Genomic DNA, 14,476 nt, shown 5'->3' on the forward strand with positions numbered 1-14,476 from the left:
GTATTAATTCGAAACCGGTCATATCATGATCATAGAATTAGACATTGCAGTATGTTGGATGTGCTTTACCCTATCTGTCTCATTTGTGTGTTACTGCTATAGGGACCACCCAAATCTGAATGTTTGTTATTTTGTGGCGTCCTTAGTTGGATACAGAGAGAGAGAGAGAGAGAGAGAGAGAGAGATTGAGAGAGAATAATATATACATCTATATTAAACGTCACAACAGAAAGGGAAGAAACACAAAGCTGCTGTACTTAACAACATTGAGCGCTTAAGTTGTTAACCGTATGTTTCTATTTTGAGATTAAACGTCTTTATAGGTGCTAAAACTTCCTCATATGGATGCATCCACAGAGAACAGTGGGAAAATTTAATATTAACGCTAAATGACAACTTTATAGATCTGCAAATTGGACAATGTCCAATTTTTTTCTGACGAATTATCTAATTTTTTTCCCTTTTGGTTAGCAATACCGAAGACGCAAACTGTTTGATAATGTCAAAATTGTCAAATAGAAATACAACACTCAATCTATGATACCCAGCGAGTAATGAACCGGAAATAGAAGGATCAAGATTGTGATTTGTATGTGGGAACAGTGAGACTTGGGGCATTTAGAAGAATTTTCTGCAGGGTCGAGATCAACTGATTTTCAATATCTTTTTCATTACTAATAGATTCTCAAACCCTATGATGGAAATGTGTCGAACATATTAAATCCTTTAACTATAGGAACAAAAATTTCAGTTGCTTAACTACAGAAACCATACGGAGTGTCTGATTCATAACCATCAAGACACTTTCACGAACTTAACTTTGCATTGTACTGACATTGGGTGTTCTCTAATTCATACATTTGGCACAATATTGGCTTTCAGGAGAAAGATCAAGGCTCAAAACGTATCTGACAAATTGTGTCTGCAACTTCATTAAGTATGAATCCCACATCGCAGTCCGAGACTTTCTCGTAAGTCTTTGTACGGTTACGTGGCTCAAAACACTGCTTTCTTAAAGTATTGTAATCGGTACTGACATTCATGTAAGTGTTTCGAGAAATTACTTGAAGATCGGGTGGTTTGCTGTATTGAGTTTCCACATAAATCAGTGTTGTAAATTTCGTCTTTAAAAAACTGATTGTTTAAAGACGATACATAATAGAGGTTGCCGATATTTTTTCTCCTTGGAGAGTTTAGAACGTAGTAGTAAAAAGCGGAGAAATGGGTACAAAAGCCAGATAAAGGAGAAAAGGTCCAAAAAGGGAGGGAAGGTGCTGGAAAAATGACCTATATTCCCATCCGGAGGCAACATTTGATACATTGAGTACTCTATGAGAAACCTTTCTTGCTCTAAAAGAAACAAGAGGTGCGCACCTATATATCTTAACTCTAGTTAAACTGCTTGACATTGTTACATGAAAGTTTTCATTATATATCGGTCTAGCTGTATCCTAATACTAGTCATGTAGCATTCTAATCGTATTCTAAATTGTAAATAACGTATTCTAAATTTCGTAACCATTACTTACGTGTATTCTGTTCTTATTTTCAGCGGTGAGAAGGTGGAGGATGGCCTACCGGCGGCCTCCGGACGTTCTAAGCTTGGACCAGGAAGTAGGTGTCTCAGACGCCGTGCTCCTTGATCCACTCACAGAGGACGCCTTCATTGCTAACCTCCACCAGCGATTTAAAAGGGATCAGATATATGTAAGTTGTTCCATATTGTATACTTTTTTTAATTGTATTTTTTGTAATATATGTTTTTGCTAAAATATTTTGCATATGTTTGAATTTTATGTAAACGGAACGGGATGTGATAAAAGAAACTTAAAATTTTACAGTTTATTGGTTTCAGTTAAAGTCTCTTCAAGAATGTTTCTACTCTATACTTTTGTCTCCATCACACGTAGCCAAAATGAAAATCTCTAGTCTTTAAGGTTAGATCACTTCAAAACTTTCGAGTCTCCCACAAGGTACAAAAGATACGCATGTCCACGTCATTAGATAAGCGTAACTCACAGATCATGAAGTTCGCGAACCTGAGTGATCCGTTTTGACATGGTACTCGGATAGAACCGGTATGACTCGGAGATAGCAGAACATCGTCACACATATGAGTTTGTTTTGAGGCTGCTACTGTGATTCCAATAATTATGATTCTCTCCTCTTTATTTTTTCTCACTAAATCTATAATTTTTATTCTCTTTTGCTATATGCGTGTCAGAGTACTACGCAAATAATAGATAATTGCAAAGTCTATCAAAAATTTAACTCTTTCGTTGGAAATAGGAAGTATAGCTCACACGAAAGGAAATTGTTTCACTGGTTGGCGATATTGCCATCAGAACCATGATTTTTTTTCAGAATTGTGGGAATTACACTCGAAAAGATATATATATATATATATATATATATATATATATATATATATATATATATATATATATATATATATATTGTTTTGATCGTGTCCTTCCATCTACTATATAAGTATGTGATTTGTGGTTAATTACGTTTTTCAAACTTTTTTGTTTTTAATTTGGAATGTTTTAGCTTTCCTTCCCTCAATATTGCGGTCTAATAATTTATATTAGCAATGAGCATGGAACAATGTACAGTAATATATAAGCAAAATTCACCATCACAGTATCGGCTTCATTGTTTGTATATTATTTTGTTAAGTCCAGTTTTTATTGTGCATTCGGGAGTAACATTTTATGCGAATTGGCAACGATGGTTTATGACTAGCGACTTGGGCTGTTAAGTAGACGAACAACAAACCTATACATGTTTTATCCCTTGCACATAAATCCTCGAGATGCTTTATTTTTGTAGGGATAGCTCAAGATGTACTAATTCCTTGTTCCAGCAGTGTATCTGTTCACAATGAAATTACGTTACTGCAAACCTTCGGCGCAGGTTTCTAAATAACTTGGGGAGGAGGGTTATTAAATGTTTGTGTTTAGTTGTCAGATATCCAAGCAAAAACACTCAGATCCTAGGGGGGCCACTGGTGTCGTTAGCAGGGAGGTCGGGGGGGGACGCGTGCCTCCAGATTTTAGTCAAACTTATTTAAAGAAACTAAGACAATTTTGTACATTTAACTTTTGTCGAAAAAAAGTATTTTGATTTTGATTAATCTGACTCCTCCAGATTTAAAAAGCCTACGACACCGAAGCGATTTTTTCGAGGACTTGGCTCTCTTAGTGGCCCTCACGAACGACGCCCATACTGTAAACACTAAACTTAAATCCAAAAACTTGGACGACTCATAAATGTAAATTTGAAGATACATTGTCGTATAAAATGGCCCACGAAAGACTTAAGAGTGTTAGAATTACAGAAAAAGAACTATATGATTTTCTTATGAGAGATCTCAAAGTTTAATCAAGTGAGCCTGTACAACTTTGAAGAATATAAAATAATCCGCTAAGCCCGAACATTGTTTTATTAAATCTTTTTGTATAGTCTATGTTCAAAACAATTTCATTATTTTTCAGTATGGGAAGACGAATAGTCATGAAATTATACTTGAAATGTTAAAGACTTGGTATCTTGCCAAAGAAATGTCACATCGAGAATCAAACACAAATATATGAGCTCGAATAGTGGGCAACATTAATTCACTATAAATGTTGCAGTAATGCTGTAAAGTTGATACATAGGATACTTCCGGGTCAGGTTTGGTTTAAGAAGCGAGCTCCAGACTCGGTTGGTTCGGATAAAAGTCGGACTTAAGTGATCCAATTGACCCGTGACCTGTGTTGTCACCCTTACGTTAGACATATCGTGCATTAGTAATATAAACTCAAGAAGTTAGTGGAAGGCCAAGCCTTCATTCCCTAAACAAAGAATGATTACTAGTTTTCTTTTTCGACTTAGTGTGTAGTATATGGCTTAAATAACTAGAACCCATTTGACAAGATCATAAGTAATCATTTTTGCATGACTTTTAACATAAGAAATTAAAATTTAATAAAACGTACACCTTACAAATTCTATTTAAGATGATTATCTGTACTTGATCCGACAATATCTTGTATTAACATCATAAATTTAACACCACCATAAATTTAACACCATATTAACACCATAAACTACTACTATATTGTCATTTGAAATCCTTTGAAATGTCATTTAACCTTTACATTTATCCTAATTTCGCATCATATTTCGTATCAGATACTGAAAAATCCAGATAGAGAATAATAAATAAAAAAGTATATTTTTTTCTTCTTTCATGATTTCATATTCCTCTCCTTTAAACTGTAAGATGCTCCTATTTGACGTGGAAAGTCATTTTTGTCCAGACTTTGGAAAGCTGCTTTAAAACATTTAGTAGTCCTAGGACGTGCTATTGAACGACTAATTTCTATTCTATATTATTGTGAGTCATAGGCTGTAGACTGTGAAGTAGGGATTCGTTTAGTGACCTCCATTCTTGGTCTAGTAACTAAATCTTGTGCGTTTGGTGCACAAGATTTCCCGTTCGATTCCCGGTGAAAGTGCATGTAGCGCACTACAGCGAAGGTGTAGGTTCTATATGTATATTTGCTTATAAATACTTGCCTTCCTGGTAACAATGGGCATAAACAAAAATCAGTTTACTTAATCAATCAATTCGCTTATCTTCAGCACTTTATTAACATTAAAATATATAATTGCTAAGTATTAACATTAAAATGTAAAATTTTGAGGGGTGATTTAAATTGGGAGGTACTGTATTTATTTTACTCGCTGCACCTCTCTGGGCAATGAATTATTTGATTCTGAAATCATAATTTGCCTGTCGTTAGCCATTTGCAATATATGTTATTTGCATTGAAGTGTGAAATATTGGAAAAGTTTTGATGGACATAGGGGAGGCCACTGTGAAAGCATCAGAATTTGTTTATTAAATATTACCGAGTCTGTAAGATTATAGAGGGACGACAAAATTATTCAAATGTATCGTTTCAATAAAATCACGTCATCGCTCACGAAGCCAGGACTAAGCCTACTCAAAGTGAAGAAAAAAGCTCTTGTAGACGTAAGTCGAGAAAAGCGTTCTTTTAAATTTATCATAGTAGCAGCCAAAAAATAAGGCTGGTTTTCGAGAGGACTTTTACCAGTTACTCATTTTGATTTTTTGAATATTCATTGTATTAGAAACATGGTATGATCCCAAAATACGACTCTGATTCCTCAAATTAATGGTGATTTTGTGAGCTAAGATCTGTTATTAAACAGCGCTACAGAAACTAGTTTCTAGCACTTTCTAGCAACGTATAGCTCACACATATCGTGTAATTGGTCCATGTTTCCGATAACTTTTTAACGTTTCATTTTAATAGGTCATAATATGATTCTACTTTGATTGATTGGAGTTTAGTGTCCCTTGTAATATTGAGATTGAATGAGACTGAACCTACTGCTTCAAGTGAGATCTGAACAACTATTCAGGTTTCTTCAAGGTTGAGTACACATACCGGAGATCGAACTCAAGATTACGCGCACTTGGGGACGATGAGGTACTATGGTTTTAGCAACGTTTTTGTACAGGTCCTATAAACTGGGAGATGCATTCAAGAGTATCCAATAGGAATTCACGGATTTGGTTCAAAGTTAATCTAAACATATGAAACCGAATGTGAGTTTGTGTGTTATCTCATCTAACAAACATTCACAATAACTACTGAATCAATTAAAATGACACTTGGCATATTATCAACTTTAGATCTCCCAAGAATCTTATGATATGACATTGATAATATCGGCATGGGAGTGAGAGCTGGGTGGGAAGGGGTGACATGTAAAAATAATCAAAAACGGCCAATATTAGTGTCCAATCTATAGCTTTCGGTTTCGCTGAGATGGATAGTGGAACTCATCATCCCTCATTGGCAGGGATGAGAGATAGGATTATGAAGAGGATCATATTAGTATTTCCTATCATTACTTTTTCATTAGAATGAATACCTTAAGGGAGAGAGGTTCGAATTCTTTTCCATAAACCCATTCGTCCTTTTTGTAGGAGGGGTGTTTTAGCTAATATGCAAAAAGATTATGATAGCTGATAACAATTCCAGCATGTTTTACATGTTTTATAAAAGTAACCAAGCAAGTTCTGTCGCTTTTTTACCCGCCACCATCGAACACCAATATAACACCTACGACGTACCTGGAAGATCAAAAATAGTCCCCCATCAACATCGACGACCCTCTGTCAACTTTTTGGAAGGCAATGGATTCCATGCCGGTAGAACTTGATTTGGCGTGAAGCGAAGAATGTATCAAGTGCATTTTCACATCTACTAGGGATTTGAATTGGTATCCTGTAAGGTGATTGTCCAAGAAAGGGAAAAGGTAATAATCGTACGGTGCAATGTCCGTGGAGTATGGCGGGTGCAATAGTGTTTCCAATGCAAGGCATAGAATGGTGTCCCGGGTCATCCTATCCACGTGAGGCTTAGCGTTGTCCTGTGATTGGAGGACCCCTTTGCGATTCAGATGCTGGCTCCAGAGTTTTGAGGTTTTCTTGAACACGGCTCAACTGCTGACAGTATACAGTTGCATTGATGCTCTCACCAGTTGGTAGCAGTTCCCGATGCACGATGCCACGAGCAGTTCACCAAACACACAGGAGGACCTTCTTCTGGTACAGTGCTGGTTTCGGCTGTTTTGCAACCAGTTCGTGGGATGCTAACCAATGATGACGGCACCGTGGGGTTTCTTACAGGACCCACTTCTCATCACATGTCAACACTCTATCCAGAAATGGCTCCTTCCTCAGACGAGACAGCAAAGAGCCCAGGTTTCTGGTCACATTGCCTTCTGGCCCGTAGTCAAATCATGTGTGAGCCATCGACCCAACTTGCAATGCTTCCCAAGTTAATGAAGGTGCTCCCGAATGGTTTCTCCACTCACACTGAATTGTATGTAATCCCAGTTCCTCACATGTCTGGCCACTATTTGCCTCAATTGCTGCCAGGAGATCTTCATTTTGTACATGTGTTGGTCTTCCGCCATGTGGTGCGTCTTCGAGTGTTTCGTCACCATCCTTAAACTTGTTAAACCATCACTTCATTGCCCGCGTACTCACGATACCCTCACCAAAGGCTTGGCATATCTTTCGCCCCGCTGTAGCGGCGTTTGACCCAGTTTGAACTTGTACAGCATACACGCCCTTATGACGCTCTGTGGAGGTCCCATATTCACTCTGTTCTTACGCAGGTTCACGGTGTAACTGAACCGCCACAACCAGGTAGTGCGTTGGATATACCAACACCAACAACTGATCTTCACCTTATCTCCATTCGCATGCTACTCACTGTGTGAGAGCCAATTGAACACAGACCTTCAGAAAAAGTGACAGAACTTTCTTGGTTACCTTTATACAAGATGTTGAAATCACATATTTCTCACATTAATAGCATATGTAGCCACATGAGTTTAAACATAAGAAAGAAAGTCGATGAGGTTCAAATAGATAGCCGGTTGTACAGATTCTGAATGTCTGGTGTCCTACGTTCATTGTTGATTTTGGCATGACTGTTTGGTGGGAGTTATCGAAGGATGGATGAGGATTAGGCACTTTCCAACCATAACCTACAGGAACACGTACTTGATAGAGCTTAGGTCCGGAGACCTAGTGTAATACGGAGTAGAACATGCTGGGTTGCATTGCCAATATAGTAATGGACTTTACGCTAGTGGACGATAGTGACACAAAATGTGTACAGACAAAAATGGGAATAGGATATTGAAGACGTCATTAATGTACAGTGCCTTAGTCATACTCCGTTGAATAAATATCATAAGTATCAAGTGCATTTTCCACAACCTACAAGTATCAAGTGCAAGTGCACAACCTACTGACTTGTGATATTTATTCAAAAGTCAGTAGGTTGTTTTCTTATTTCGTCCCATATCAGAACGCCAGATATTGTTCTGCATAACGAGGGCATACAAAAATACTTGTATTTCGAAAACCTTTTATCTATTTGTCTTTTAGCTTTAGATTTTTCTCCTAAACCTTCTTGGTAATTGACATAAAACAAAATCTAAGCACATTTAAAAAGAATTCCACAAAACTCTTTATAGTATAGAACTTAATTTGGGCTGCAGCCCACTCGTTTGCTTGGATGGAGGACAAAGAACACTGTGCCGCGATCAAAATGTGGCAGAGATTTCTACCTAGAATGCTCTACTCTGCGGCTGATTTCTGCCTAATATGTGGTACTAGGTTCCCTACCATATTTAACACTCCTCTACCTGTACTGCGCCTTAGTTCGGCTACCATCGCTTAAAGCCAAGTTGCAGAATTCTTGACCAATTAACTTCAACCCGAAACAATATATCTATTTTGTAAGATAAAGTAAAAACACATTATAAGTTTAATCGATTAAATTCAATTTTACGAAGATTATTGCAAAAGAGGCAGATATAAAGTACGTGTCGAATAGTAGAAGTTCACTTACTCTAGTTTCAGATTTTTTAAAAATGACTTTTCTTCCACTGTACTATTTTTCAGCCAAATTACACTGGACCACTCCTAGTGGTACTTTTATGGAATAATAGTTCATCTACTATGACCGGACGGGAAATTTCGTGTTCAGCCGTCAGTGGTGAGGTTGCAACCTTGAAGATCTACCAGCCTTTTTAAAAAGGGTGCCTGTGGCAATCTGGGGAAGGAAAGAGGCTGCTGAATACATCACATCCTTGAGTAGTGTTGCTCACGATACGAGATGAGACAAGAAATAAGATTTCCCCGACTTGTCTCGGTTTTTTTTAATGTGTACTTAACTTTCGGAGAGAGTCTTGATAGAATTGTGCACGTAGTTAAAGGGGATTCAAACGTTCTACAGAAGTAACTGTAAAATAATTAGCATTAATTAAAAATGCCCATTGCTCAGGTTCCATAATCAATGTTCGTACTCAAACGAACATAATAGTCGTTCATAGTAGTAAACTATTACTAGTAACTAATTTTAAGAAGGCAAATTCTCACAGTATACATAATATGCAAAGATGCTGACATTACAGGCATATGGAGTGTTGCTCATGAGATTTGTGAAACGAAAAATTATATTTCTCGTTTCTTGGACAACACAATTCATGAATGCCTAAACCAAAAGAGTGTGGACCCTTTACCTTCACAAAGTGTCTTTAGGTCTTTATGGCCTATCTCCACAGGAGAGCGGCCATTTACTTTTTAAAATCCACCTTTAGTATAACAATATCACTCATATTTTTTTATGTTTCACAGAATTGTAATTTAATGTTGATATAGCAGCAGATCTGCCAGTTGTTCAGTATATTTTTAATTTAAAGTATAACAGTTATTTGCGATTGGTTGTGAATAAGTACAATTATACGAGAAATAAATGACTAAAGTATGGCAAGATAATCTTTGGGCGAACCACTCAAGAAATTAAAGCTTCTCTTAATAAGATTTTCTCTGCATTCTTCTAGTTTTCCAGTAAAATGTAAACAAGAGTCGTTCTAGGGGATGTTGGTTAAATTTGCATTTATAGGATACACTTAGTTGATTTGTCAACTGGTTTCATGTACTCTCTCTCTATATATATTACTCTTCTGTTTTATCTTGTAAACTCTATCGCGATTATGTTGTGGGTAGTGTGTACACAATTAGCTCAACCACCCTTAATAAACGCCCACTCAACCTCTAATGTAAGTTGATTAATAAATTCCTCCCGTTACATTTACTCCCGAGACGGCCACGCTCATTGAATCTGCAATAGAGCTTAAACTCATTCATGCTACTGTAATTAAGGCTTTCCAACCCATGTCTATGATAGAGTATATTCAGTCTTGTTGAAAGAGCTAAACGCTGGCCACCCACATCCCTTTGAAAACTACTGTATGCTTATGCATTGATGAAGTTAGAGAAACAAAAGTGAAATTTATTTGACAAATCGAGGTCTACATTTAAAAAAAAGTGTACTACATTTCTGGGTACTCTTAAAAGAGTATGAGCTTTAAAAATTGGGTTCTCAATTTTACTTTTGAGTGACAAGAGGAGAGAATAAAATATGATGAACGCTAGAAAAAAGATAGATCCGAAATTTCAATGGACATACACATTTCGTGACCCTACATACCAAAAATGTCATTTCTGAATGTCCGTCCTTCCGCCCTGATGCATGTACACTCGCCTAGAAGCCATACTGTTCAAAGAATCTGTACGAAATATTTCCATAAGATTCTCCATTTTTTTTTAATGTTCTTCCAACTCGTAAATATATGAGTACGAGTTTATTGAAGGGTGGAAATGTCGGAAACAGCTCTAACGATTTTGTTATATTTCATAAATCACTTTCTCAATAACAACCCTATAACGTAGTGTCATTAGGCAACTTTGTTCACACAGGGTCCGGCAAAAAGATATCTCGTATTTGGAGAAGGTGCTGTATGATTGTGGTGGGGATACGACACCGGAGGTGGTATCGATCGATAGTGGTATATGTGCCATTTTAAGTAGTCGTAATGGCGTGACACGGTGAGCATCGCACGTTTGTTGCGGAGGAGTACGTTGTTTAAGTGCTGAACGCTTTGGAGATTGCTGGATGAACCTCTCACATCTGCCACATTTTCTGGTGTTGTTACTGTCCGCGGTTGGCCAGATGATTTTGTACTCAGTGCAGAACCTGTTGCTCTAAAGTTGGATACCCAAACTTGAATAGTTCTTCTATCTGGAACAGAATCATGTCGGCCAAGTCCGAACCGAATGCGAAATGTTCGCTCAGTAGTAATCACAGAACCATCATTACGAATATACTTCTCTACAATAAACACAAAATGCGTACCGTGCCACGCCTTTGCGACTACTTAAAATGGCACATATTGCACTATCGATCGATATCCTCTCCCACGCTGTATCCCCGTCACAACTCACACAACACCCTCTCCAAATACAGGTCTTTTTGCATGACCCTGTACTTCATAGATAAATATTTAATTGAGAACCTGACGATATGGCGTACTTATTTGTTATGAAATGTCTTGGCAGTGAGTTTTTTTTTCGGATGATTTTCTCAGGAACGACTCAGACAGAATGGTAATGTAGTCAGTTCTTTTCTAACAATTTTCTTTTTAAAAAGCAAGTGATTTTGCTCTTATTTCTTAAAGATTTTCTTGATAACCTGACATTATGGCATATCTCATTTGTCCTGAAAAGATCCAGAAAGAGTAGTTTACTCTTGGAGTTTAGTTTCTTTTCAGATCATTTTGAAAAATCCAATAATTCCGGAAATTTTGGTGCTATTTCATTAATAATTTTCTCTTACCTTGATTTCTCCTTATATATGATAGGAAGTTAGTAAAATAAGTTTCATTTCGATTTTTCTCCGCGGCGGCTCTACGATCGCAGTTGCGCTCATACGCACTAGTTACTCTGATCCAAGCAGAACGAAATGACGCCATTTTGAGATCGCTCTGTGTTGTGCGTCGTTCGTAGTGATTGTTTATAATGGCAGTGTTGATCAAAAATCCGCCGCTTGTGAAATTAGATCTCTGATTAATTTTCTGAAATCGAAGACCGTAAAACCAAGTGACATTCAGCGACAAATCTGCGAGGTTTACGGAGAAAATGCAATGTGTGATTCAACGGTGAGAAGATGGGTCCAACAATTTAAGGAAGGGCGTGATCAAGTCATGACGAAGAACGAAGTGGGCATCCACCTGCGGTTTCTGATGAACTGGTGAGTGCAGTCAAAGAAAGGATTAAGAACAACCGTAGGTTTACGATTAATGCTCTTAATCTTGAATTTCCACAAATTTCACGAACAACACTTTACGAGATTGTTACTGAAAATCTGGGTTTTCTAAATTTTGAGCACGTTGGGTGCCTAAACTTCTTACTCAAGAACTCAGAAAACAACGGATGGGCAGCGTACTTGATTTATTACGTTATCATGATGATGGCGAGAACTTTTTATCGCAGATAGTCACGAGGGATGAAACTTGAGTTGCTTATGACACCACTGAAACGAAACAACAATCCATGGAATCGAGGCACACTTCGTTCCCAACAAAGGTTAAACCAAAACAATTTTTGACATCCCGAAAAGACATAGTGCACAGTGTTTTGGGACAAACAAGGCATTTTACTGATTGAATTTTTACTTGGAGGTGAAATAATCAATAAAGATGTTTATTGCGAGACGCTTAAGAAACTGCACCGTGCAATACAGAACAAGGGCAGAGGAATGCTTTCCAAAGGTGTGGTTTTCATTCGAAACAACCAACGACCTCACACTGCGAATGTGACCAACAACTCCTTGGAAGCTTTGGCTGGGACATTTTTGGCCATCCTCCGTTCGGTCCCGACCTCGCTCCTAGCGACTTTCATCTGTTTCTGCATCTGAAGCCTTTCCTTGGTGGTAACCGCTTCAACAACAATGAAGAGTTAAAAGAACATGTTACAGCATGACAACATTGTATGACTAGTGGCGAAGCGTAATCCCATAAATAGGGCAGGCCCGACAAACTAATAATATAAATAACATTTAATGTATAATGAAATGTTTAAAATTATACTCAGAATTATATTTTCATTATTGAATGAAACAAAAAACCCTACCAAATCTATTTGTGTTAAAGAACTTTCTTAGCTGTATTTCTAACACTGTTTAGAGTTGAATTTATGTGCATGTATACATACTAGTTTTGTTGTTCTTTAATTTAACAAGAAAGAATGAATACAAGGTCTGTATGATAAGTAATGAGACTCGCCGCGCCGCGGCGCGCGTGTCGCTGGAGCGGGTTTGTCGGTGATGGAGGATGTAGGGGGGGGTCCGAGCAAAGCAACGCACCGCGCGTCAGTTGGCTCCGAGCCTTAGTGGAGCGCGGACAAGCCTTGGACAAAGCCCTTGTGAACATTCTTGTCACGGCGGAAAATCAACAAACATGGAGGGTTCCATCGAACAGCGTTATGCGATCAAATTTTGCGTTCGCCTGGGGAAAACGGCTACTCAGACGCTTTCTCTCATCACGGAGGCCTACAAAGAGGAAGCCCTATCCAAAGCCCAGGTGTTTCGTTGGCACAGTGCGTTCCGGAACGGCCGGGAAAGCGTTGAGGATCTGGAGAGGGCTGGACGCCCGACAACAGTGACTACGGACGAAACTGTGGCAAAAGTGAGGGATCTCCTGAACTCAGACCGTCGATTATCGTTGAGATTGATTGCTGATGAGCTCGATATGAACCACACAACAGTGCACAAGATTGTGACGGAACAATTGGGAATGAGAAAAATCTGTGCGAAACTGGTGCCGCGAGTGTTGACTGACGAACAAAAGCAACGACGTGTTGATTGTTGTCAGGAACTGTTGAACCTCATGAACAGTGACCCTAACTTTGAAGATGACGTCATAACAGGTGACGAGTCGTGGGTGTTCCAGTACGACCCTGAAACGAAACGTCAAAGCGCGGAGTGGCACACTCCTGCGTCCCCGCGCCCCAAGAAGGCCAGAATGTCGAAGTCAAAGGTGAAAACAATGTTGATTGTTTTTTTTGACAATGTGGGGGTGGTCCACAAGGAGTTTGTACCCCAAGGACAAGCCGTCAACGCCGCCTTCTACAAACAAGTCCTTGAGAGACTGCACAGGAGCGTCAAGCGGAAAAGACCGGCGATCGCTAGCCGGTGGAAGTTGCATCACGACAATGCCCCTGCCCACACCGCCTTCTTAGTGACCTCCTTTTTAACCCGGATTGGGGTGGAAGTCCTTCCACAACCACCCTACAGCCCAGATGTGAGCCCGGCCGACTTCTTCCTCTTCCCGAAGCTGAAGCCACGCTTGAAAGGAACCCGTTTTGCAGACGTCACAGCCATCCAAGCAGCCGTGACCACATTTCTAAAGGACATGCCGGCTGCTGACTTCCAGGGGGCGTTTGCAGCGTGGAAACATCGATTGCAGAAGTGCATCGACGCAAGAGGAGAGTACTTCGAAAGCTTTTAAGTCCCTGTACAGATCAGATCAATAAAACAATGTTTCCAGACCTGGTCTCATTACTTATCATACAAACCCTGTATATAAGCAAAAGTAATCTATTATTATTATTATTATTATTATTATTATTATTATTATTATTATTATTATTATTATTATTATTTTTATTATTAATACTCAAATATTTACATGAGGAAAACACGCAATATGTATTAATGGAATATTCCCATTTACATCCACTACGCATATTTTGAAGTGCAGTTCATATTTTGTTTTGTCTGGGCTTTGCAGCAGGAATGAGAGTAATCTCCTCCTCAGTTGATGTTTTCATTTTCTGCATATTTGAAAATGGAGGGAGAAAAAGAAAGTACATTCTTAGAGTTAACTGTCAAATAACTTGGATAACTTGGATAAACGTTTGTTACTTGCATCGATCACTTTAAAGTAAGTACAATACTGCATTTAATTAATGCATCACATGATAATAACTTCACTAGAAATATTAATGCTCAGAAGGAACTTTATT

At 38.4% G+C, this 14,476-nt stretch overlaps 1 protein-coding gene across 1 annotated transcript in view; it reads left to right on the forward strand.

The window, feature by feature from the left end:
* Myo95E (Myosin 95E) overlaps positions 1-14,476 on the forward strand; it is a 1,268,077-nt gene that overhangs the window by 595,134 nt on the left and 658,467 nt on the right. The window contains exon 2 of the mRNA XM_081748709.1: positions 1,553-1,707. Coding sequence (XP_081604835.1) covers positions 1,570-1,707 — 138 coding nt within the window. The 5' untranslated portion in view covers positions 1,553-1,569. The remainder of the gene's footprint in view (positions 1-1,552; positions 1,708-14,476) is intronic.

This window comes from Thermobia domestica, chromosome 2 (genome assembly GCF_964235325.1).
Source record: "Thermobia domestica chromosome 2, izTheDome1.hap1.1, whole genome shotgun sequence".
In the NCBI taxonomy this organism is placed as follows: domain Eukaryota; kingdom Metazoa; phylum Arthropoda; class Insecta; order Zygentoma; family Lepismatidae; genus Thermobia; species Thermobia domestica.